Source organism: Leuresthes tenuis, unplaced genomic scaffold (assembly GCF_036924035.1).
Source record: "Leuresthes tenuis unplaced genomic scaffold, fLeuTen1.0.hap1 SCAF_13, whole genome shotgun sequence".
In the NCBI taxonomy this organism is placed as follows: Eukaryota; Metazoa; Chordata; class Actinopteri; order Atheriniformes; family Atherinopsidae; genus Leuresthes; species Leuresthes tenuis.
This window is the reverse complement of record NW_027325367.1, coordinates 9,703,935-9,731,532: the sequence shown is the minus strand read 5'-3', so window position 1 is coordinate 9,731,532 and position 27,598 is coordinate 9,703,935. Positions and strand designations below refer to the sequence as shown.

General features: G+C 38.9%; 1 protein-coding gene across 1 annotated transcript in view; it reads right to left on the bottom strand.

Annotated features, from left to right (window-relative positions):
* LOC140267252 (glutamate receptor ionotropic, kainate 2-like) overlaps window positions 1–26,748 on the bottom strand; it is a 66,424-nt gene extending 39,676 nt beyond the window's left edge. The window contains exons 1-6 of the mRNA XM_072362468.1: window positions 26,233–26,748; window positions 8,143–8,310; window positions 6,981–7,238; window positions 4,356–4,537; window positions 2,797–2,850; window positions 1,244–1,417 (exon numbers count right to left, since the gene is read on the bottom strand). Of these exons, the coding sequence (XP_072218569.1) occupies window positions 1,244–1,417; window positions 2,797–2,850; window positions 4,356–4,537; window positions 6,981–7,238; window positions 8,143–8,310; window positions 26,233–26,356 (960 nt within the window). The 5' untranslated portion in view covers window positions 26,357–26,748. The remainder of the gene's footprint in view (window positions 1–1,243; window positions 1,418–2,796; window positions 2,851–4,355; window positions 4,538–6,980; window positions 7,239–8,142; window positions 8,311–26,232) is intronic.
* Window positions 26,749–27,598: the final 850 nt, after the last annotated feature.

The window sequence follows — 27,598 nt, the reverse complement described above, 5'->3', positions numbered from 1 at the left end:
ATGTCAATATGTAGTATAAGACCTGACCAAATGATTCATGCATTACTAATTAATTAATTCTGCATTCTCGACTAATATCCATTAATTTCCGGTGAAGAGGAAAAAAATCAAGTGACTTGACCTATCTGTACCTTGCATTAATCTTTCTGCATACATAATTCTTTACTTATTTTCTGTGTGTGGGTGCTACACTTAAAAAAGAGGACCATACATCTGCTTGAGGAAAAATATTATGCAATTTTTCTATATCTATAGAAGTGTGTGCAGCAGTTTCTTCACAAGACATCACATCAATTTGTTGTAGATGTGCATGAAATGAATAGAAAAAAACATTCTTACTTAGTGTGTGTTCATTTTAGATTCTATGTAAGAAAGAATTAAGGCTGTGATTGATATTCCAATAGACACCATGCGCTACGTCTAATTCAAAGGCTTGTCTGTAAGCCTTTGATGAAAAGACACTTCTTACATTACACAGATTTTTCATTCTAGATCCTCAATCTGCCAGGAAAAACAAAAAGGCTGGCTGAAAGAGAGGGAAAAAAAGGTGTTTGTCTCTAAGGAAGGTGCTGCGAGGGAGGTGGAGTAAATTGACTGTTTACGGCAACAGACCCAGAGAGGGACCTTGAATGTCCATGACAAGCTCTGTTCCCTTTTTCACTTTCAAATCACCTTATCCCTGGGTTTTCTGGATGCCATCCTAAAAAACCAAGGCCATAATTTCCATCCAATTTGCTCCCTCTCTCTGCATGAACACTGACAGATTGTCATATTTTGGCCACGCTCCCAGAGGAGAGTTGTGAGAGGCAGGAGGGCAGATAAACGGCTATTACCATTCACACCGGCTCATTACTGAGCATTTAGACCCAAGAACAGAGACTCAAAAAGCTCCGTACAGAGTGGCATTTAAGCTGCTCCTGTACCCATCCTAGGAACCCAGCACCACTGAGCTTATGATTGACAACTCGCACTAAGCCAATCTCCACTTTTGATGGAAGTATTGTATGTGTCAAAACATTTATTTGTTCCATCAACAATCATCTATAAATCCATAAAGATGATTGTTCGTAAACACAACTGCATGCAGCATGAAACTCCCAAAGGATCCGTCACATTATGCTTGACAACCAATCGTGAATGGTCACTTGAATGGTCAAATGAAGTACAGTTGTCACCATATTCTTGCATGTACAGCATAATATACAGTGCTTAAACTACATAAAAAAAAAAGATTTAAGCCTACTGTCATGAATCCATCCAGCAGGCCCGAGTCTGGTTTGGGTGGGGCTTGTAGTCGCTCCATTGACCACTTCTCGATGATTGACGACACCTGAGAGTTTTCTGTGTTCAGGATGCGGAACCCAGTCATGTTGACCCCACTGTAGCGATACGGTTCCATGTCAAGGGCAAAAAGGTCCTGAAAAAAAAAAGTTGATAGTCTGACTACCTTTGATCTGCAAAAAATTGCTATACATCTCTCACCTCGATAATTGAGAAATAAGTTGAGTAGCAGCTTTAGCCCAAGAACTGAGAGCAGAGAGGTACAGTTGAAGGTATTTCAGGAGTTATTTTATCTCATACTGATGCAGTAGCCTTGATTATGGCAAGACTTTCAAGGTTACACAAAGGCTTTTGGTGGATTGCCATCTATCATGTGGAAGTGAAAGGACAACCCAATTGTCCTGCATACAGCATGTCTGGCATCTAACCAGGCAGATGTCTCTGGGATGCAACAACACAGTCAAAAGAGCAACGGCAGGTGAGGGGACGCAGAATGGGGGTGCCGTGGTCAATATTTGCTGTTCTGAAAGCAGCATGAATGGCTTGGTACCAGTATACAGCAGCTCAAGCCTGCACAGTGGCCCGCATCCTGCCAAACACTAGCTGTTATTAAAGTAGGCATATTTCCATCCAGACAAGCAGCAGCATGCCACAGAAACATAATTATAATCTCTATTTTCTTTCCTTTCTCAATGACATACCTGCTGTAACTCACTCCCCTTTCATCTGGACAGGTTCTTACATGTTTGTGAAAGCACTAAAGATAGTTATATGCACTGTTCCGGGTTGTTTTTCTCCTCCAACCTTTTCCCCAGCCTCTCCTAGTTTTGCTCCAAACAACACAGTGTGTCATTTGTTTGTTAGAGCCATAATAGACCAAATGGGTGATAGTATCATCTGTGCAGGGCTATTATCAGAGCTCTAAGTCTTCTGTTCTCTGGGTTCAGTGAGGATGTGCTGCTTTTCATCTGGAGTGTAGCAAGCAGTCTTTGTAGTGGCTAGATCAAAGAATTTTGGAGAACTTCAATGGCAGCTAGAGTCAGAGTAAAATACCTCCACCTGCTTCTGTCTTATACTTTCAGGGTTGTGGTCAGGCAGGTGGGGTAAAAGGTTGCTGTTGGATGCAGAAAATTTATGGAAGTTAAACTTTTACAACTCAAACTTTAAAATGAAAAATAATTCATCACAGTGACTCAGCTTTTCAACACTACCTGTTTCTATCAGTTTGTGCTTGAGCATCAAAACTATTCACACACAATGAAAACACTTGGATGTTTATCTTCGACTCACTCCAAGTTGAGCTGAATTCAATTTTCCTCTCAGAAAAGAAAAACTGTTATCAGACACTCAGACAGATGGATGAATTTTGCCTTGCAACAAGCAAAACAGATGAGTGTTTGCACTACAATAGACTGAGAAAAAGAAACTGTCCAAAACATACATTATCAATTGACAGTGCTGTGCAAAAAAGCAAATAAATAACATAAAGAAGGAAGAAAATGTTGGTATACTTACCAGGGTAGTAAAAATATAATGATAGTACTCCGTCATCATACCCATGGACAGAGCCTGGAGGAATAAAAGAACAGCAGCCACTAAGTGCAATCAAATATGAATATCTTAATGAGAATATGTTATTAGAATTATTCACTCTGGTCTGAAAGACTTGTTAAAAAGAAAACAATTATGCATTTTAATTAGAAACATGTCCACGATATTTTAGAATTTGGCAATTTATCGTTATTACACAGATAGTATCAATCATCTGCCTTTCAGAAGCTAAACTAAAATGTAAAAGTGAAAAAAACAATAGAATAGAAAAAAATGCAACCAAACTCTTGCAAAATTTTAAATGACACATTTGTTTAGCCAATTTTGAAAAAAGCATTTGAAGTATACATTTTTCACACCAAATGTGTTGTTTTCACTGATATAAATGTGCTTATTTCACAGCTCCCTCACTTTAAGCAAACAGGCAAAATACCTTCCAAATTCCTTGTTGTGTTCAGTGAGAAAACTAACAGGTTTATAGTCAAGAAAACAACATGAGCATTGCGGTTGTTGGAAAATGACAACCCATCAAATAAGTGATTTTCAGGTGTATATAATGTCACTCTACAATGCCAACTGGTCTCTTGATGGTCAGTACAAATCAGGGGCATTATATAGAACACAGGTTAGCCATGTGTCCTTTGATGCAAAGTCTGTTTTATATTTCTTTTGTACAGTGCTTACAATGTCAGGAAGTTCTGTTCATGTAAAGTCCGACTAATACATCTCCACCTGAGTAGCTTTTTGTCTGTGCTGTCTTGCAAGTCTGTATTGGTTCTTGGATGAACGCGACAAGACAAAAAACAAACTCACTATTCATTATAATAAATAATCATTGTTGCTTTGTGTCCCGTGGAGATAAAGCTTTTAGAGATTTCCAACATTAAAACATTCTTCTCAGGAGACTTGAGTTCAGTAAAAGAACACCCACATTTCTCATGAATAATGTACTTCTGTTAAATTAACTTAACATGCCTGTGAGCAGAGTTACACTTTCTAATTAGAAAAACTTTATTGAGCAATGGAGAGCATCCATTAAGATTGGTCAGTAGTCAAGATCTAATATTCTACAAAGAGATTAAAGATATACAGAACAGAAAGGAGGTATCCAAATCACTTGCTTCAGTGCTTAACAAGAGAAAGAGTAATAAAGGGAGCACACACAAGCTTATTGTTTTAGTACTTATACATAATGAATGAACAATGAGCCTATGGACTGAGAGCTAGGTCTAAGAGGGGAAATTATGTAAATTTTGAGACTGTAGGTAACATTTTCAATTAAATCCAGAAAAAAATTATAACATTTCTCATTTCACTGAGAAATGTTCCATTAATGTAATTTCTTTTAAAATGTCTTCACATTGAATTGTAAGGTGAATAGAATAAGACCTTAAAGTGTTTATTATTAAATGCCAATATTTTCCATTATTACTCATTATCTATTTGAGGATTCGTGAAAAGTACTTTGGTTAATTGCTGCAGTGAGCCTGACATACGATTTTGGCTTATTAAGGTGGCCTCACCTGTTTCAGGATCCAGGCAGCCATCTCATGTCCACAATCAAAGATGACGTGAAACTCCTTTGCCTTCTTCATCTCCTTCAGAAGTGGCTTGGCGTCCTTGGTCTCTGTGGGCAGCTGTCGGATCTTCAAACGAATGTTGTATCGTGACGGTGCCTTGATCAGCTCCTGCAGTCGAATGAGACCTGTGGACAAAGAGGGTGCATATAGCATGAAAGAAGAATTTTAAAGATGCAGCAACATAGTGTGTTTGATCTGTTGCCATTTTAAAGTATCTCTGATTCTAAAGGTGCCATGAAAACCAACTGGAATCAGGTTTTCTCAGCAGAGAAAGGCTCATATGCATGCTTTTCTAATCCACTGTCTATTGATCCTCCTACTCAAGCCTGGCAAGCAAACAGACTGCTTCAGACCTATCAAGAGAGTGTTACACCATGCCAGAACATTGCACTCTTTTATACCAAAAGCACAAAATAGAAAGAACCTCAATCTGCACCCACCTACATTAACTTCCAATCTGACAGAAGCTTCAAAAATGTTGATTTGCTCTTGTGTTCCACAAGACCATACAGGAGTACCGAATTGGTTCAATTTTATCTTGATGGAAAGCCGTGGTCAATCCTGCCTCCTCTGCCTCTCTCACACACACTTCAGATGTGTTCTGATGAGAGAGGCTCTGTTTGCCCAGCTTGTACTTTCCCCGAGGGAGCCTGACGCCGCCGTCGCATATTGAGCTACAATCTTCACCTTTCATTTCTCGACCACACGCTCAGGTAGAAAGCTCTCCGGGAGATACTGTGATGAGATTACAATGAGTTTCTCCCTCAGTAAAGAACTTCAGAGTCCAGGGATGAAAGGGGCTGGATTGATAGGAGAGATGATTACTTGTCATGGGTATAAAAATGGATGGAGCAGAGAGGATAGTTTGAGAGGGAACTGAAGAGAGAGAGTTTTTTTTTTTTTTTTTGGAACCACTTTAAGATAACTCAGCCTATTTTTTTCATTTTGAAACGAAGTGCTGTGTGAGCAGTTTAATGGTCTTACTGTGAGTGGGGCTGGGCCTCCCTGAGGCCTATAGAAAAATTGGTGTGAAATAGATACATGCAGGTCTTGTTGTGAAAAGAACCACAGTAGGGAGGAATACTAGACCACTGAGAACTGTCCTCAGGTAATCCCAATAGATCCCTACTCTGGGGCATGTCTGCTTTTCCCTGTTTTTGTTCCTACTGACACTTTGGGAGGTGTTAAGCAAGAAAAAAAATCTGTCAAGGGAGCTCAACGTTTGGGAAACACTGTCAGCGTGGATGTTTGTGAGCTCTGGCTAATGCCTTCAGACTTTCCCTCTGGATCTTCTAACGGCTGTGTGTGAATATTTTATCCCCTCCGATAGTTTTTCCTGCCAGCCGTCAGATAGGCTCCAATCAGCAGTGCGGGGCCCTGGAGCATGAAGCTGTGTGATTACAGCCTGAGACTGTGTGGAAGCTGAGGGGGGAAGCAACACAGCAATGCAGCTGTCACACATTTCAGGGCGTCAGGTGTCTTACAACTGAAAGGCTCCACAGAGGAGGCCTTGACAGAGAGAGAGAGGCGAGAGGTCATCTCCTGGCATCTCTCTGGGATGGTTTGAGGGAGATCGAGGGTGTTAACGTACTGAGCTCCAAGGGAGTAAGTGAAGAGAGGTCAAGGAGATGAGTCAGAATAATGTGGCAAGTGGGTTGAGCCATTGGGATATAATCTGAGGTCAACATATGGGTGCAAGAATGCTGCAGGAATGGCTGTTTACTGAAATTCATGTCACAGACAAGTAAGTAGATATACGTGGGGAACAGAAAAAGCAGGAAAAGTAATAGTTTCAAGACACACCGATGAAAAAAATAGAAAAGGGTTTTATATATATCCAGAGCCATAGTTTATGATGACAATTATAGGACAATAGCAGGTGAGTAGAAAAGGAAGTGAATTTATTATGGTACCAGTCTAAAATGTGAATATATTTGTATAATCTGTAATTTACATACATTTAGTTATCAACCGCATCATGCCAAGTAGCTCATAAATTGTGGATAAGCATTTGAATACTGTCAGCTTCTCTGGAGTGATTTCACTTTATCACATAATGACATCACTGTATTTCTGCTAAAAATACGATCTGCCTTTTAAAATACATGTTATGAGCTACTCCACAAAGTTACAGGATGGGCAAAACGGCTCACAGACGCATAGCAGCCCTCAGAGATCAAGTGTCTCTGTGTGTTATTAATGGCTGTTGTCAGCCCCCACATACAGTTCTGTTTTGCATTAATCTGCAGAGACACTGGGTCATTCTGGGTAATGTGGTTTCCTTTTTTTCTATGCTGTTGCTCATTCTCCTGGAAGACTGACATGGGCAGCACCTGGAGGACTGAGGCAGAACAGTAAGCTATTGATTTCTGAATTAACTTGACAGGTTACAAAGCGCTTGGTGAACTCTGAGAAGAAGTGCCATGTTTTGTAGCTCACCTGGTACCTCTTTTTTTCTGGCAATTTTATGGTATAAATGTTGCAGGTTTTAAAAAGATGTCACATTTATTATCATAAAAAACAGACGCACCAGTGGAGAATGAAGACAGACACCAGCTGTACCTGTACCTGTGCTGTCGTCATAGACCACAGTGACTGTTCTCCACTTGAAGAAGTGCACCAGGTCAAGGATGGCTCTACTGAGGGAGGAAAAGTCAGGGTAGAGGCTGACATAGTAGGAGTCCCTGTTGTCTGACACTTGATGCTTCCACTTGGTCTGAATGTGGGGCACTCCCAAAGCATTGCAGATGGACTGGACTGCATTAGCTGAAGAGCTGTGTGAGGGGCCAAAAATGGCCGCCACTCCAAGGGAAAGCTGGTCACATGCTGGCAAGGGAGTAAGCACAAAAAGCATTGTATCAGGGTTCTTTTTATCATTACTATTGGGTTTTTCAGTTTGACCATGTTTAGTGTTTTCTGTGCTCGCAGAATCACCCGAAATAAAAATAACCTTCCAGAACTGATGCTTGATAATATTTCATTGTCAGCAGGTAATTACAATTACGAAACCCCTATATAGTTAATTTAAAATGTATTTAATTATTTTCAATGCTTGGGAGCAATTTTGAATGTGTCCACTCTTGTGCTTGATTGGCAAGGCCTCTGTATTATTCACACGTTCCTACTGATGGTGTACCCACTTTAGACCTGATGTAACATACAGTATGCATGCTTTATCTTTCTTGCCTGGTGGAACATTTTCAAGATTCATAAGGTATTGATAAAGGTCAGGGAAAGTACATAATTTCCACTAAAGGCTTAAGGTTTACTCAAACTGTTTCTATTTCATACTTCTAATTTTGTCAGAGGCAGAGAAATAATAGGCTTCAGTGGGACGCTTTGAGTTTTTCAGAAAAACGTCAAAGCCTTAAGTCTGGAAACACACAAATTCATTTTTCTAACTTATTCAAAACTTCTGCCAATTTTTATGCCATTCCATGTTTGGAAATGTGTCATTTTGTTATCACTCTGGTTAGCAGTTTAACTGAGAGTTCAGACATCTATAAATCAAGGCCAACCACAACAGATTTATTCAATCAAGTCTGTAGCAAAATGTTCATGTAATAAGGGAGAAAATTCTTTTTGGTCACAATGCCAAGGAGTGCAAATATTATACACTTGGATAAGGGAGCAAGCACCACAGTGATTCTCCAAATGACTCCCTGTAAAAGACTATCTCTAAGAAATGTGATGAATAACATATTACAGTGAAGGATCTCTCCTCACTCACCTTTCCGGGAGGCCTCAAAGCTGTCAAAGATATTTATTCTCTGGATGTCATAGGTCAGTGTGGTGTTGGGGAGCAATGTGCGGTTCCTGTTGATTGTGTTCAAGGCAAATTTAAAGGCTAGTTCCTCTGCTCCAGAGGGGCCACTCTCGATGGATTCGAAGATTCCTCCTGAGGGTGAAGAAAAAAGATGGTAATAAGCTACATTGAAGCTCACTAAGCTCACTTCAGACAACTGTAATTGCAATAGATTTCTTAAAACAAGCCTCATTCAGGTTAATGATCAATATGATGCAGGCAATTACAGCTGAAGCAGTGAAATCATTTGCATCTCTTAAATTCATATTATTGAAGCTATTGTGTATTGCTGTACATAGATTGGTTTCACGCTGACATGAAACAGATTTCTAGTGCAGATAAGACATTTGGATCTCACTTGATTCACATGCAGTGGCAGTAGTCAGTGTAATTATAGGCAATTAGTTTCATCGAGAGGTGAGTTCAGGGGCGGTTGCCCTTCTTTAATTCCCTCGCTAAGCCTTAACAGAAAGGTTCATTCTTTCATTTTGTCCCATTGATTTCTATGGTTCTCAAATGAGAGGCGAGTAAATAAAGCCAGACAAGAGAGCAGGAGAAACAGAAATTAAGCCTCAAAGGTGGACGGTAGACAATTCACAATTCGTACTTTAAATGACTTATAAAGAGGAGCAAGAACAGAAAAGCAGATAGTAAAGGAAAGGTCAGTCAAATCAGAAATAAAGATGCCATTTGGACATTTCAGTCACAATTACTGAAAGCAAATCAACTCTACATAATGTTTCTTCATGCTGATATGTAATGGGAGATCATCCTGATGGCGGTACAATGCCGTTTATGTCTGGTAAAATCTCTGTTTTGGATAGAGAAAAATAAAACCTTACAATACCCACAAACAACCGGCACTATACAAAATAAAAAAAATATGCACAGTTTCACCTTCAGACAAAGTAACTGCTGCTGTGAAGTAATATGCTGTCAACTTGAAAGAATTTCCTTCAGACTTGTCAATTTTTTGGGGGCTGAACAAATATGATTAAAGCCCCAGATGTTCCATCAACATGGTTCAGAATCCCAAACAAAGGAAGGCAGTGTTTGGGCACACATTTCAAGATTATGCCAAACCTAATTTACTTGTCTTCATTAAGCAAACACGAAAATTGAAACATATGTGGTTATGTTACAGTTACAATCAAATCTACACGGACTGGTTTTAATGTGTTTGGGAACATCAACAAAATATGCTGTTGTTAAGTCAATCTTTTGTGCAAGCTGGCCACACAGGGCACATGTAACTCCAGTATTGAACTGGGTAACCACAAATGATGACAGTGTCTTCACATATCCATCATTAAGATGGGGTGAAACCATCTTATATGGACAACAACTGAAACAGCTGCAGAATAAATTATGTCTACCTATGAAAATGAACTGAATAAAACAAAAGAAAAAACACCTTTGGAAGTGGACCAAATCTAAAGAAAGGTTTACTGAAATCAAACTTAAAAGAGAATGTATGAGGGGGGAAAAGATGAAAGGGTCTATGAGAGCAGCTCTCAGAAATACTCTTGGGATTGAGACTGGAGTTCAGGAGTCCATCCACGGCTCCCGTCCTCTCAGAGGGCAGAGAGACGGATTGACGAAATCCAAACTGAAAAAGTTTAAAGCCTGTTTATTGATTCAATTACAGGGAGTGAGAGAAATAAGAAGTAAGATTGAGATAGAAAAAGACACAGAGAGTGGCACATTTTTAAAAGAGTCAAGAAAGCGAGAGGGAGAGCTGTTATATTACTATAGACAGAATAGCTATAAATAGCATCTGGCCATGGCAGGGAATGATAGAAAATGAGTGCAGGAGGGCAAAGAAGATGTCATTAACCCAGGGAAGCAAGATTTATCACTGTCACCAAAGTGCAGCTATATATTGGGGTCTTTTACTCTATTTTATGGTATTATTTATATGTAGTCCAACTGAGCCCAAAGTGAAAGAGGATGCAATGTAGCAGAAAATATATGGGCACACTTTTAACAGCACTAAAGTACATGTTTGTGGTTTACTATGTAACTGAAAGAGCTCTAATAATAATAATGAGTTTTTCTTGCGTTAGTCCTCTTTTTATGCAGCAATGTGATATGGACACGTTGCTATTTTTGACATTTAATTTTACTGAAATGGCACATTAATCTTCAAAAGGACGAATACCAGAGAATCATCATTAAAAATGACAGAAATAATGCTTGTCTGACCTAACAGATAATTACTATACTATCACTCTGAGGGAGCAGACTGAGCTTTAATGTCTATTCAATCTATGTGAAGCTGAGCATAGAGGTATTAATTTCTGCTCGTTATATTTCTTTGACACAATGTATGGCTTGGAAGTGGTGGTTTTAAAGAAATCCAACTCTGTTTAGAGCACAGTAGGTAGATATGTCCGTGGATAGGTTAACCATGAAATTACATAGCACAACCAAAAAAGAAAAAAAAATCCTTGGATTGCAACAATTTACATGAATCTCTGATTAACTTGTCGACCACAGGTATTGATTGCAGTGACATGAATCTGACATTTTTCCCCGAGTGGACTTCACGCACCTTGAAGGAAAAAATAAAAGACTTTCACTCCTGTAGGGTCTCTTGCATATTTAGCTTGATTAAAGTCTTATAACACTCCCTCGATCATCCTTCTATCCATCCACCTCTTGCTTGCTTTTGTGGTCTGTCTGATTGCAGGTGAGTGAGTTACAGCTGAGATAATCAGCAAGTGTGTGTGTGTGTGTGTCTGTGTGTGAATTATAGAGTCGCCGTCATTGGGACTAGTGTGAATTATGGTGCAAATGAAAGCTCTGAGTGAGTTATGAGCTGGATAATCACCCTGACGAGAAAACAGGCCAGCTGATCTGAGGGTCTCAGTGTGTGTGTGTATATGTAGATGGTTGTGTGTATGGAAGACAGAGAGAGAGAAAATGAGAAGGAAGTTAAAATGAAAATGCCATGGAAGATAATCTTAGTTTATTTTACACCCCTTTAACATTTCCTCATGCTTAATGAAACATATTTTGTATTGAACATAATGCATTAATTTTGTCACTGGATTCATTTTGAACAAAGGTAATTTAAAATGAATTCCTGTAAAAGACATTTTTCACCATGTGTTTGCCACACACAATAGTTATAAACTAACCTTGAAATTCATGTTCATTAAAAAATGTTTTTCTATTCTGAGTAAAAATTAAAGCAAAGGTTATCTTTTGTGACTTCAGAGCACTGTGAATACAAACAGGGAGTATAGCTTCTTAACGGTTACGTACAAACCTATGAATGGAAATACAGATGGCTCTTTCTACTCAAGGATTCTCCGTACAATGGGAGATGCGAGTCAGATATGTTGCCATAGTGACTCATCTATGCGATGGCTATGAGGCACTGTCAGTTTTGGAATGTTAGCAACTGATTGGTGGAGGAAGGGAGATGTGACAATATGAATGACTTGCCTCTGTGACTAACGGGTGCAGCTGCAGGATGGCGGTGGGCTGTAGGGTAGCTGCCATGGCAACCGGCGAGAAACCATGTCACAAAGGCAAGTGGCCCAGGTATGCATATGCAGGCCCTCAGTTAGGCTTTAAGACCTCCAACCACCCACCACATGCCAACCCCATGGCCTGTTTCTGTCTCCATCTTTCAGCCAGTGAGGATCAGTGCTTGGAGCCAATAGGCATGAGGCAAAAGTGATGGAAAGACTCCATAAATATCACTGAAATTCCCGGTGGGAGTGCTCCCTGACATGTTTGGCGGTGAATGGGACATGATGCATGAAGGCCTACAGAGAGTTGCCGCCCCTAGTCATTAATTTGAAGCCCCTGTTGGTAGAGTGGTAGAGTGACCTTCCTATGCTGCACAGGGGACAGTTCTCTCTACCTGAAGATCCTCAGATATCTGACCAGAGTATGGGATACATCAACGATGCAGGACACTCACCCGGGCTATTGTATCACACAAACAGCCCCAATAAGAGCAGCAAAAATGATCTTACAAGCTGTCTGGATCACTGCAATGTATGGATTTCTTTGTCATCCATTTCTACTTGTTATTTGAGGTGCCCTCTATTCAAGTCTACTTGCCAGGGCAGAGCGACTTGCTGTTTCTATATTTTTTGGAGCTGAGGTGATACATTGTTTAATGGGTACATCTTCACTCGCCTCCACCCAGAGCATCATGTAAGATATTGTTTTTTGTTGGCGCAAGATAAGGAAAACAGTAAACATGGTTAATGGAGGTTGTTTTTTTCTAGGTTAGATGCCTAATACATTCTTGGTTGTGTCTTGTGAACCTGAGAGTAATGCTTTAAATTTTAATATAGAAACATGAGTAATTACTGAGGACCATATGAGACACAAATAGAAAATGACTTGATAAATATTAAACACTGAATGATAGAGACTTGATGATTTACTAGAAAGTGATTGGTTCATAGATATCTGTGACAAATGAAAAACAATTAGTTTATTAATAGGTCGTTCCTTATTAACTTTGAACCAGCTGCTGACACAAAATACTAACTGCTTGTCTGCCACCCATAATTCATTACTTAATCATTAGTTGCTAATTTTATGCTTATTCTGGTTTGTTATTAAGTAGGTAAGTGGTTATCAAATAATGATGAACATAGTGCGTGAGAAGGGTTAGAATTTTACAAAAATAGTAACTAATAATTAAGTATTAATTCAAAATTAATAAATTAGTCATTACTAGTTAGTGCTGCTTAGCTGCTTTTCTCAGATTTAATCAGGAATTATTCATAAAAAGTATTACCATTATTCAGTTTCACTGGTATTTCTGAACTAACCATAATCTGATGGAATGGAATTAAATGCCAAGAGTAAAGGTTATGGAGTAAAAAAAACTGCATTATTTGAATAGAATGGTCTATAACAGATGTTATATTGCATGATATGCCAATTAATTGAAATAATGTCACTTAAAAAGAAGCTATAACTGAAAAAAAACAGTTGTGAATTTCAGAACATAAATTCAAAATAAAATGTTTGAAGTGTTTATGAAATAACGGTCGAAACTTGTCTTAGGTGAGGAGCTGTTTTTTTTTCTAAAGTCAACTTAGTGTTGTTGGAAATTAATATCATGCAGGAAATAGAGAAGTTCAAGCATAATCAAAAGTAAATAAAACCTGTGAGTTTGTCAATAAATCTATACCTCTAATTGATCAGTGTGGAAAATAAACATGGCATGATTAGAGTACAACTTGGCTGGCTTTTTGTTGGAGATTCCTCTAGAACAAAATCAATCCTGTCACCCTAAAGCCTCTTGACACTGGAGTGGACAGTCACCTGCCACTGCTGGACGCTAAGCCTCAGGCTGACTCACACACTTGACCATGCAAGTGTGAACACACACAAACAGTGCACTGCAAAGATTGAGACTAAACAAACCTGTCGGGTAAGAAACAACTGAGTCCAGGGAAACGTGACTGATGCAAGAATTTAAAGCTCACGCCTGCAGCATTCAATGATACCTGAGTTCAGCTGCACTCAGAGTAATAATTAGCTTGTCCACTGCCACAAGATCAATCTCATCAATCTCTTTTAATGAGGACATACACAATCCTCACTTAGAAATGTGTGCCACGTTTGTTGTTCCTGAACCAGCTCCAAGTGGAAAACCAGTGATCATATAACATATATTCTTTCTAAGCACTGGCAACAGATGTGCTAATTTGCCAGACTCTCTCAATTCATAATAATGTGCCAGCTCCCTCCTCAAAATATGTGCTAATTTGCAAGGGCTCATTGTGGATGTGCTAAACTACCAGCTGACATTTTGTGTGCTAATTTGTCAAGCAGGGACCCCTTTTTGGTACTAATTGTGCCAAACTGTGAGTACACTTCCACAGGCCTTGAATTACTGAATTCCTAAATGACTTCAGTCTGCTGGTGGTTTCCAAGCTCTCCACTGCTCTCGAACAGCAAATGCAACTGAAAAGAAATACCAACAACTGTGAAATCAAGATGTATGAGCACTGAGTGCACACACTTTTGACGCATACAGATGAAAACACACAGACTTTAAAGAAAAATGTGCCTGCTCTAGAGATAAGATGATATTTCCCATTGAAACAACCTTTTAAAATGACTCTACGTGCCAGGAGAGCAAACTCCTTTAGGAAGGAATTCATTATCTAGCTGCCTGTTTATTTTCTATTAATTTTTAGTTAAATTGTTTTGGTTGATAATACACCACACAAACTATTGTTCCTCTGGGAATTATTGGATTATTTTCAAACATGCACTATTTTGCTGGTTTTTGCACAACATCTATCTGTCCTGCATCTGCAGAGTAGACACACCTACATGTTTGAGCATAATAAGGAAGAAAACAGTGCTGCGCTGAAGTAGCTGCTTGGACAAACACAGTGAGAGAAAATCACAGTTTTCAGTGTCAGTCACATGCACACAAACACACTCAATGAAAAGCTTTTTCCCAAATTGGCACATATACAAAATAGTTCCCGACCTGAAAATCAGCGCTCAATAGTGCAGAACATATAATTCTATTTAGAGCAGCTGCAAATGGTCATTTCATTATCTGCTAAACTGCTGGTTATATTGTTGCTGCATGGATTAATATGGTGGTTTGTGATTCAGAAAATGGTGAAAAATGAGAAGTGAGAATATTTTATTAGTGTCTGTGGAAATTTTTTTAATATTTGAAAAAGATTAATTGACTCATTATTTCAGCTTGTATTTAATAATAGAGTCCTGTGTAAGCTTGGGGCATGCCATTCAAGACAGGTCAGGTCAGGTCATGTTTTTTTTTATTTATTTTTTTATAAATGCCATTTACAATCAAATAAATACTAATAAAGTTGAATTTGTCTAGTTTGAGTTTAAACTTGCATTACATCAGTTTAACTCAATGTTAGCCATTTAAGTTAGCCGTGGATTCAAAATCTACAAGCTCTTTTCCACAAAGATGGAAAACTTTTTTTAGTGATGCTCCCAATGAACACAACTCAAGAGAAATACACAGAAAAACTAACCAACATTTAACTGACTCAAATCAGCATACAATATTTCTTACTTTAATAGTTCAGAGAAAATTGCATTGGTATGAAGATCCCTTGATGGAATCAAACCTACTCGCAACTGTTCAATGGCCCAGTTCCACATTTAAAGCTGGCAGATTCGAGTGTCAATCGATGTCAGAGTAAATATAAGAGTGGGTCAGTACCATCACTAAGCTGGTGTACACCAGGAAGTAGAGTCAGCACACCGTTTAAACACCCCAGATGCCTCATAAAGATCTAGTTGTGAAGACAACAGTTGTGCCCACCAACATTGCTTGCTACCTAAAGATGAATACAGTGTGTGTCACTTACATTGACATGCTTAACACCATCAAATCTAACCGGCTGCCATATGTGTTCATTTTATGAAGTTGGAGCCAGTAGTTGTTATAAGTCGCTATATGGTTAATAACAATTTGGGTTAGGGTTATACATTTTCTCATTTTCTCATTTTGGAACTTTGGAACTTAAAAACATGTTTTTATTCTTTTATATTTGTGCAGCTATGTTTACAGTCTTGTTATGTTGAGTAGAAGTGAATTGAGACATGATTTTAGAGGTTAGTTCTATAGTAAGTACAAGTGTTATCAAACACCAGATGCAACTTCTGAGAACATCTCATCTAATAACACATTTTAGATAGTAACGTGCTTAATTTACACCAACCTCTTTACCTTTTCCACATGTGTCAGAATGAAATAGATGGAACTTGAACCCATGATTGTCCCATTACTTTTTATTTTTATTTTCTACATTGAATGTTGCAATGCTTTTAACATAATGCATCAGCCAGTACTAATTATCATGACCAAAATCATTAACCTCATTTCTGTACCCTCTTCAACATTACAAGTGTTTGTTTTATGTTAATTCATTGAATGGATGAATAATACTTAGCTTTTAACTGTGGAATATGAATACTATGTTGTTTCAGGTTTGCCATGTCCTTTTGAAAACATTTTGGTTTTCAATATCAAAAGTATTAGGATGAAGATTGCACACGATTATGTGTTAATGCGAAAAATCTATCAAAATTTGGTAATAATCTCTTTTTTTCAGAGATTTAAAATACTGTGTATGACTGTTCATAATCAAATTAAAACAAATAAAAAAAAATATGAAAATATTTTCTGGTGATAATGAGATTTTCAAGGACTTGTTTTGCAAAAAGAATTTGAAAAGGTGTTATATTGTGAGTACATGCTTTAAATGAATGCTGACAAACACTCAAGACCTTGAGTATTGATCCTGCAAAAGTAATTGTGTTGATGCAAATCTTTTCAAAACTTTCAAGACATCCTTCAAATAATTATTTTATCAGAATGATCTTTACAATGGAAAATAAATGTCTCTATTACACAGGTGTTCGAATTGTATAAGACCACATTGAATCGAATCAAACCACATTACACTGAACCTGTTTAAAAGGATATCATCCCTAAAGTACTGCTAGTCTCAATACATTTTCCACTCTTTCCAGTTGAATAGTTTTCAATTGTATTTCTGTTGTTTTTCTATTGGGCACTTTAGAAACCTTGGTGTCAGACAAATGACAGATTATTTTTTAATGGACCCTTCCCAGCTACCCAAATATTTCATGATTTAACATAAAACCTTCAGGATATCGCTATGGAAACAAAACTTATACAAACAGTCAATTTTGTAAACTCAGGGGGAAAAAACTGTATTACGGCAAATCCCGGTTGGCACAATGATTTGTTAATGTGCCATTAAAGTTTGATGAACTTTATATTGCTGCTGTGGCATAAAGACATTATATTTTTGGGAAATAAAAAAGGCTCAATGCATCAGGCATTTATTAAGAATAATACACTGGCTTCCATACAGTGTGGTTTTATGAGCCATAGAGCTTTCATAGCTTCCACCTGACTTCCATATACGCTATAAACATGAGTATTCCCAAAACTGCAGGTGCAAGGAGATATAGTTCAAGTAAATAAAACAAATTTAAAAACTGCAGTCTGAAGATTTTTTTTGCCAGCACAGAAAATATATGAATTGGTTCTAATATATAGCCCATAGGGAGAGAGCAGGAATGCTTATTTAATAGAATGCTTCCTATTGGTTCATGCCTCAACCGTCTCGGCCATTTCTCTGTCTGTGTCCCATCGTTTTCACTCCTTTATCAAAACACACATAAAAGAACACAAGCTCTCTCACTCTCTCAGGCAAGAATACATCTCACGGTGGCCTCTGCAGGTGACAGATGGCGACCTCACAGCACAGCTCACTGTAAACTGAGCTTTAATCAAGCCCAAGCACATGTGAACGATGCTAATTATCCACTGCAGGCTGAGAGAGTCCAGCCTAGAGAATACTGTGACGATGCATGTGCATCACTGGTTTATAATCACTTTCCCCATTGTGATAAAACTGACATTAATGTGATCGCAGATGAGAAATATGAGGCAAGACGGACTGTATCAAGCATCAGGATGCTCCAGCCCTCAAGCGCCATTGCTCAACAAAACAAATATGGATAAGAACTTGACTAACAGTAATCCTGGAAGCTTAAATAAAACTCTCTCAAAATTAAGCATGGGGATTTCCGACAGTCTCTCAACATGTTTACCAAAATTGATGGTGTTTAGACTTTCATCTTCCTATTGCACTGTTTGTAATGTTTACATTTGAAGCATGAAATCGCTCTTTTAACACAGGATAATAGGCTAAACTTAAATTACAACCTCAGCATTTATAATGTGTAACAGATCTTGGCATGGAGCTGAAAAAAAGCTGAAATTATAATGTTGCAATTAGGTCACAGCAAATTAAACGAGGCTCTATCGTCCTCTTTGCTCCCTTCGTTGCTCTCTTTTTAATTCTCACAGTTCTCCTGCACATTAAAATGGCCCTGTATTACACTCTTCCCATTGTAATTTGGAACAAAAAGCCTGTAAAATTAGACTTTCTTTCTTGTAGAGGGGCAGATGTTATCTCTATTCAAAGCCAAAGGTCAAGAATTAATTCAGGAGGCAGCTCTTTAATTCTCAAAGCAGAGCTTTCACAGGGCAAAGAAGATGGGAGAAAATTACAGGCCTTTTAAAATCTGATTATAATAATCTTTAATCTTCATACATATATTGTTACACATAAGATAATCATTATTTTCATACATGTATGGCATACAAGCTGAAAAACCCTGACTTAAATATGCTAAATTTTAACTAAAAACTAAATTAGATATATTTTCATACACAAGTTTAAACTCACTTCGCCATTTCTAACATTAGAATGGACACATTAAAGGTGACAAATCAGGATTGGTTTTAAGGTTGGAAACAAATCAGTGTTGTGCAAAAAGGTCCTACATGTAAAAAATGTAAGTAAGTTTCATGTGAAAGCTTCGGTGCAGTGTCATTCAGCAAGATTGTAAAGCCCAGTGAAAATAAGACTACAAAAGTATTTTTAGGATTAAACTTAGAAGGCATTTTAAAAAAAAAAAGTCTGCAATATGTCTGCCAAATGTGGATTTGTGCCATTATGCACAAGGACACATGAAACCAGAGGACAGGGAGAAGTGAGGCTTAGTCGTAAAAGGGAGAACAAAGTAAAGGAAGGACGAGGGAAACAAGCTGAGAGCCAAATGGAGCCAAAGGACAGTGAAGGACAGATGGAAAGAAATGGGTAAAAAAAAAGGGTAAAATGGACAAAAAAAACTATTTTCTGGATATCAGTTTGATGCTGAAAGTGCACCTTGCCGTCAGACTGTCTCCTTGCTTTCCATCATAGGGATTTCTGAAACAACTTGTGATGAGCCATTATGTTGAAAGTGGGAGTGGGCGTATGGGTGTCCGACAACTAAAGCAAGAAGAGTTTGAACTGGAGAGGGAAGGATGGAAGGAGGAAGAGGAAGAACGGTAGGATGAAGAAAAAAATGGGTGAGCGAATTAAATGGAAAGGGAGAAATTGAGAATAAAAGAGGTCACTGGAGGCAGATAAAAGACACTCAATTAAAGGACTGAATGGATGGCCCATTAGACCTGAACGGACACCTGCACCCCTCCTCTCTCACTCTGCCGCAGGGCAGGAAAATGTCAGCTTTTGGTTTGGCTTCATCAGCCTCCCATGTTGTACAGAAGCTAGCTGATGATCAGAGCTGCAGGTACACTTTGCTGCAAAGGTGTGTCAGTTTTTCTTACTTGTTTGACAAACACACAAGCAATAACAGAGAAACAGAGAGAAAAAAATGAAAGAGACCTGCACACTGACTTTTGGAATGGAAAATAGCCGGAGGCATAGGAATGAAAAAACAGACTAAACAATGAAGTCCCTGAAATATGTGTGCTCACTTTGTTCTCAATAAACAAGAAATTATCTATTGAGAATAAAAAGACAAGAGACAATAGAGATGAAATTGATGGAAAATTGAGAGCCTTGTTTTAATTTCTCCTCTGATGTGATGTCTGCTATATTTCACCATTTTTCACATTTCGTCACACCCTGTCGGGTAGCAAATTTTGAGTCTTTTGTCATGTTGAAAAAGCAATGGCCTTCTGTGGGTATAGATGACAAGAAGCTTTGTAAGGGAAATGGAGGCAATTGGCTTTATTATGTCTCCTCAAACTCTTACAACAGATTGTGTAAGATGGGAAAATCAATTCAAGTCTATTGCAGTCCACAATAATGCTTTGTGTGAAGGGTTAAGGGGCTTATTGGTGGGTCATATCAAACAAACGGGGAACACTACCAAAGCCTGCAGCCACAATAAATGGAATAAAGGTTTTGTCAAATTGTTTCCCAAGCCTCTCTTAGCAGTTAATTAATTGCCTAAATTAGACATAAATGCACCTGCTTTTTTCCCCTACTTATTTTTTATCTAACTTTTCCATTCACTAAATTCTTTTAAAAATAAAGCTATTAAAAAACACTTACAAGTCCTTGAAGAATAAGAAAGAAAAGACTGATTTTTGATATTGCAGGGGGAGACATTCTGTGTAGCCCTGGTGCATTGAGGACAAAAGAGTGTCATGCTGATTCAAAGAACATGATTTTAAGTCAGCCTGCCTCAATATGACCCCCCGCAGAGCCTATTTCTCTCTGTGTCCTTGGTTCACACAGAGAAATGTTCACACATCTGACAGGCTGTACTGTCAATGGGAACCTGAATTCTGCCCTCACTTCTTCAGCCCGTTGTTCCATTTCTTCCACCACAATCTAACCTGATCGGGGCCTCACATCATAGCCAACACAGCCGGAGGGCTTTCTGTAATCGATTGACCTCAGAATTCCATGCAGTTTGGACATCAATGATTTCATTTAAGGTGCATGTGCCTTCAGATTCGTTTACTTTGATTGTGGGCTTAGATAGCAAATCTGATTGTTTCAACCTACAGGGAGCATTAGGACACCCTTAAAAATTGTATATACTAAATATATGTAAAAGGATGACATGCGTATTTAAAATTGAGCTATTTAGAAAGACACACAAGGAGCAAAAGGCAGTCTGTGACCACCTTTCATATATTAATCTCAGAGCAAATACATAGTAAACATTTACTCCTGCACCAATTAGTGCTATCACCAGCTTCCATTACAAACAACTGACAAACCAGCTTTGTTTCTCTCTATTAGGCAATCACCTCACAGTTAATTACCACAGTTGAGCTCATATGAAGTTAAAAGTCTCACATGTTCACATATGACGCAAAGCATGCATTTTTTTTCCAGCAAGACAAAACACGCCTTTTCACACCTTTTGAAACAAAGCCACAACAATTGAGACTAAATTAACTAAGAAACTGTGTAGTTCTACTTAAGTCGTTGCAGCTTGCGGCTGCTCACATTTGTCATTCATTCACAGTGAAATGCATTATAGGTACAATCCTACAAAGCCTGCTTCTAGTACACATTTGTCTTTTTTCTCCTTTTGTTTGTTTGTTTGTTTATATGTTTGCATTCTCGCAGATGGTAACCTGTGATACACAAAGAAGTGGGCATCTGGGATTTGGCATTGCCAATTTGCTTTACTGCCAATTCCCAGTTTCTTTCTTTTTTATTTTATTATTACTCTTAGTAATGCCAACATATTGATTTTTATTGATTCTCACCATTTTACAGTCTACTGGAGGCTGAGACAGACCACTAATAAAGGTTAATAAAAACAGATTTGGGGTTTAGCTCTTCAAGGGAACTACAAGGACGTTTGTGTTAGCAACGTGTTTCTCTCCTGTAAAAGCTATTTCATGCGTGTCTGTAGTTGCAGGCAAATTTTCAGCTTGCTAATACGATTCTGCTGACATTTATTCAGAGATGCAGTGCATGACTCCTGGCCTCCCACTGCATTTCCACAGCATACTCTACTCTCTGTCTCTCCACACAGAAGCAATCAAAAAACAGTAATAAAAGACCACAACTGAGAGTGGGCTGAGAGTGGACTGCTCTGAGGCAAACTAATCTATCTTTACTTTGTATCTGCTGGCCTCAACACTCACTGTTTTTCTTCTCACTCACACTTTACACGAACTCCCTTTCTCTTTTCGTCTCTAAGAAACAGTGTTGCTTTCTCACACCTCTCTGTGACATCAAATTTGCTGCCATCTCACTTGGAGCGACAGAACGAAGGACAGCTCTACGTTGATTAAAATATGCAAAAAAAAAAGAAAAGAAAAAAAAAGGAAAGAAAAAAATCTGTGTGAGCACTCTGACCTTCAGTCAGCAAAGAACCAGACAACCAGGCAGCAAGACATGCTGCGGGGCTTCTCTCGAGGGCCAGTTTTACAGAACAGTTACACATATAACCCCTAACCTTTGCAGGCAAATTCATGAGTGATGATGACAATGAGTGAAAGGCTGTGAATGATAAAAGCCAATACAGAATTCATGTATACACCAAGGAAGAGCACAGGTCTCAGATGTATTCTATCACAAAAAAAATGTTGAAAGAGGGCAGTCATGCTAGAAGAGTTTATGGTGCAAACAAGGTCAATCAGCTAAAACCATCTTCTATGTAAATAATCTTTTCAAATGTTGCTGGTAAATCTGAAAACATTTAGTTAATTTTGAGCACAGCAAGAAAACTAATTTCATACCTCACAGATATTTGCCATTTCAAAATGGCAAGAAATCTGCACCCTGAATTAATCAACATTGAGCTTTTTGTAACTGAAGCATGACAGCAAGACCTTCAAAGAGTCAGGACTGTAAACATGTTTTAGAAATCCATCTAGATAGTTCCCTGCTTCAAGCCTATCCGTGGTGCTGCATGCTAATGTAAGGCAGATCTCCTCTTTGTTCTTGAAACCCACAGTGGGTATTTTTAAACCATGAAAATCATTTGCCAGCAGAGATACTTTCACATTTCTATAAGCTACAGCAAGGCCAAGTGACACATGAATATTTTAAGCAGCTTTGTATGTATTTAAATGTGTTTGCTGTGAACATGTTGGCACAGGGTGTTACCCATAATTCCTGCAATCCTAAACTGAACTCAAGATAATTCAGGCTGAGGAAGAGAGCGAAAGCAAATAAAGTCAATTAACTACTAACTCCTCTAGAATGTGTTCCTAATGCCTTTGCTTGTTCTCACCATCCTTGTAATTTTTACCACAGTATGAAATTTAAGGAATAAAGCAATACAATAAAGGACCTATATTAATATACATCCCTGGTGTCATGCAAGGAGTTATTGATATATTTACATGAATCAAAAATAAAGTTGTGTTTTTGCTGACATTTTTCCACACACATGTCTATACTGGGAAAAATAAAACATGACCAAGAAAAAAACAAACAGAGTGAGCAACTCTGAGTCAACAATGCTTTCGGCAGCAGCTGACAGCCCAGGGACGCACTGCATCTGCCAATGCTGTTTGCAGATGGTAGTGATAACGTTATCACTCAACCTCCCAGGCACAGACCAACTAGAGACTGCAGAATTTTAGAAAAGTGAAAAAGTTCCATTATCGATTTTTCTTTGCATGAATTTCTTCATTTTATGTGTAAGATCTGCACCTATGAGTACAACTCAGTTATCTTATAGCAGATGTAATTTTGTGCAGATGTTGTTTTTTTTAACAGAAAGTTTGTTATGGTGGTAGATGAATAAGATCATGCACATGCATGTTAATGTAATTTCCAATGAAGAGATAAAAAAAAAATTGTCAACCAATTAGTAGGGACCCAATTCTTCAAAACAAGCCTGTTTTCTCCTTTTCTCTGAAATTTGACATGCAGCGCATGACAACTGAGAAGACTTCAAATCTACAGCATCTAGGAATACCACTGTATTTAGAAAGATTGTGAAAAAAGAATGTGAACCACAGTCAAGCTTGACAGTCAACATCAGTTCAGTTGTTTGTGCCACTAATTGGCTACATTTTAAATTATGTTTACAGTCACCGTGAAGGTGGAAGTGGAACACACCATTTTATGCTGGATCCCTGAGACCCTTAGCAGCACCACAAAGTGTTGCCGTGCTATAAAGAGGCAGATGTGAGCTGGTTATGAGGAGAACCTACTCTCAAGATGTGTTTTGTTACATTTAAGCATCTAAGTAAGTAATGATTCACATGAAAGATTCATAAAAAGAGGAACACTGAATATGATAATTAAAATCCATGTAGGAATTTGCTTAACATATTTGCCTACAGCTGGTGGCCCGAACACCTGTTTATATTTTTTTCCTGACACTTGTCGCTCTTCGTGGTGAGCTTGATGCTGTGAATACAAAAGACTGACTATGCTGTGGTGTTACAATATGTGTGACTGTGTAAAGGTCTCAGCCTGACAGGAGAACAGTGGCTGTACAATGTGTGCCACCTATCTGGGCAGAAGGGAGTGTGGGGCAAGGAAGGAACAGACAGACCCAAGGGAGCTGACCTCCTCATTTAGTCAGCCTCCTGCAGGAGCAGCTGGGATTATGTGCTGAGTAAGGATATCCTGCAGAGCAAGAAATGCTCTGGAAAAGGACCAATGGGCTTGTGTCACCCAATGTATTTTTGTATTTCTCCTCTCTGTCCATTTCAGCACATGCATTTACACTCCGACATGTACATTTATTATGTTTTCAATCAAAACACGCTCTCACAAACATCTACTTCAAAATGTCTTTCACGTTTGGAAACTTAGCCCATGGACCAGCAATCACAGACAGCCTAACCTGGCATGCTTAGACCCACAAAGCTCTTCTCCAGTGACCCACACGCCATCTTTCAACACAGCTATGTGAAGTGGATTCTAATTTACTGAGGGATACAATTATGCCAAAGAATGTTAAGATAAAAGTCTTTAAATAACATATTTTATTGGGTTACAAAAAAAAAGAGATACCTCATTGTTCAGCAACAGGCAGTGGTGCTGCCAAGCCTGCGTGTCACTGTCCGCGGTCCTGAACAAGCGGCTCGGCGGCTAATTTAGCTTGATCAGAACCACAGACAGAGACAGACAGCTTTACCTCGGAGCAAAAGATCTGTGACATGAATCATGTCTTATCTCGTATGGTCATGTCTATCTTTCAACTAATGCCAGATGCCCCAACGATCCATTGTGAGGGCTAAGCAGAGGCGACATATTTGATATAACTGGGCACTGACAAAAAAAGGACAAATTACATCGTCTTGTCCTTTTTAAAATGACTACTAATGTGCATATAAATCTAGAGGTGGCCATGGTATTTTTTCTTTAAGTATAAATTCGCAAAACAGCCAACGTTGTTCCATGTTGTATTCAGGATAATCATTATTTGCCGGCTTGGGATTTCAGCTGTCATACAGTGACTTTGCCGTTAACAAAGAATGACTAGAACCACGTCCGGCGACTATCAGACAATGTGTGAGACTGGAAAAATCGCTCATTGGGGTGTGAACGCAACAGGAAGACAAGCAGATCCCGTTGCCATAGCGGCGGCTCTTATGGACGCGGCCTGACTTTAAAAAAAGGACCCGCGGGAGAATTGGGATTGTAAGGATGTGTTGTCAACACTTGATGACATCCGCTGTCAGGGGGGCTCCTCCGTCACTCCGAGATGTTTTTCTGTAAATGCAACAGAGAGTGGCAGAAGCAGCCATCCTGAGACGGATTTAATTAAGCGGCAGAGGAAGCCATGGGAGGTCATTATTTCGCGGCTTCGCGTGAAAACAGGCAGTAATGGCAAGATTTCGAAGTTATGAACCATTATGCACTTTAGCTGCAACTATAATCAACATTAATCATATGCTTCCATCCTTCACCAGACAATAGTCTAAACAGTTATTGATGAGACTTCACTTTCAGACTATCAAGGCACAGTCAAGAAAGCTTCCATGTGAGATGACTCTCGCTTGGGGCATCCCAGTCGGCACTGGAAACTGGAACTGTTTTAATGGTGATAAAAGTGAGAATATGAAACCACGGAAAATTATCATTTGTACAGCACTTCAGTGGAATTCAAGATGAAAAGTACCACCAGGCATATTGATTCTATCTTTTCAGAGATCAGCAATCGATCCGCGCTCCAGGGGTAATGTTTACATGTAAACATTTACTGCAGAGGGCAAGCTGTGGAGTCGGCAATTTCAAAGGCCAGGGCTCCGTCAGGATAGCTACTGGTGGGGAAATACAAGTCTTGAAGTGACGTTACTTGAGCTTCGCTTGCTGTCCATAGCACGAACTGTTGCATACCCATTCATTTATTTCACCAGCTACAGTCAGTCAAAGCTGCTATGAGAAAAACACCAAGTTTCATTGAAAACGTAAATTATTCTCGATGTCATTATACTTGAGATAAAACTCTAAAAGCACAACGAAACGCTATGATTCCCTATTATGTAGACAGTCTGTAGTTAAAATCGTTGAGCTTACAAACAAAAAAATGAAGAGGAGATCAACTTATTCTACATACTTAATATGAAACCAGAAAAGAGCTGGACAAAACTGTATACATCTGATCTTGCTTCCTGAATGTCGCTTCAAGGTGGCAAACCGAAAACAGAAAGTCATTTGACTTTTTCACAGATGTTGTCAAACAGCTTCTTACCAAATCTTAAAACGTGTGGCATCCCGCGAGTGTAACCAAGAAACAGCAGCAGAAGCGGGATCAGCCTAAGGTTAGACCTGAAAACAAGACTGGTTATCATCAGATGATGGGAGGTAATCTTCATGTTGTTTTTAAAAAATGCACGGTGGATAATCCCCCCGATGCGCGGGTTCGATTTCCCCGTAATTCTTCTACGGCTGTTGGGCAAGGCAGGGTGACGACGGCCCTGGATGCGCAAGATCACGGCATGGTCACTTGCGCTTTGCCTAAATCCATTAGCAGTCCCGGCATGATTTCTTCCCTTTCTCTTTCTCCCGCTTTACTGCGCCAAGAAACAACAGTCCGTGGGGTCGAGGGACGCTGGGACATCCATGTCGAAGGGTACAGATCCAGTTAAGAGGGGGGAGCCAGAGCATGGATTGTGGGTAAGCTACCAGAGAGGGGCTGGAGAGCGCCAAGCAGAGGATACAGCAGCGATATGCAGCCTACTATGAGGCTCTATGAGTTGCTTGCGCTCCCATTATACTGCACTGCTGCACAGGCTCTGACGTGAAGCCAAGGTTAGTATTGTGAACGCGCACCACAGAGAGAGAAAGCGTGAGTGTGAGAGAGGAGAAGAGAGATAGTATATCGATAAAAAGACAGAAAAACACCAAAGAGGAGTAGGATAGAGGGACGGAGAGACAGAAGAAATAATAAAAAGGATGGAGTGGAGAACTTAATTTCATACCACATTTGTAAGCCGTAGATTCCGTATTGTCATCCCACAACTTGGCGCCGAGCTTGCATTTGAAGATGTATCAGTATATACAAAGTGTATAAAGCAACAGCAACTTCACCGTGAGGCTTTTGAAATTAGTCCAAATTACAGCCAGATTCATTCAGAAAAACCAAGCAAGTCTTTATTCTATATGACCAAAAGATTTACATGCCATCAGTAAAACGTGACCATTTTGTTATTAACGTGGAAGAAGATAAATTAGGGCTGAAACTACAGCACACAAGTTGTATGCTAGTTTTTTTTTTGTCTTTTTTTCTCTGTTCAGCACCATGAACAGAGACATGGTAAACTTAGACATTGTAAAAATTCATGCCAAAATCCATCAATGAAAAAATTCAGACAACCCACTACAGTATGTAGGCCTACATTATGTTCTGTCATTCACAACTTTCCTTTCAAAAGCTCTTTTACAGGCTTTCGAGGAACGATCTCTCATTCCAACAATGTGGGAGGAGTGGGATGAAAGTCATATCCATAATATTGACAGAAGCTGCTGAAAGGTTTGAATATTTAACCTATGCAAATAACTCCACTTAGGCTTAAAAGCTTTCTAGCCACAGAATGAAGTTTGTGAGTGTGAGCCAT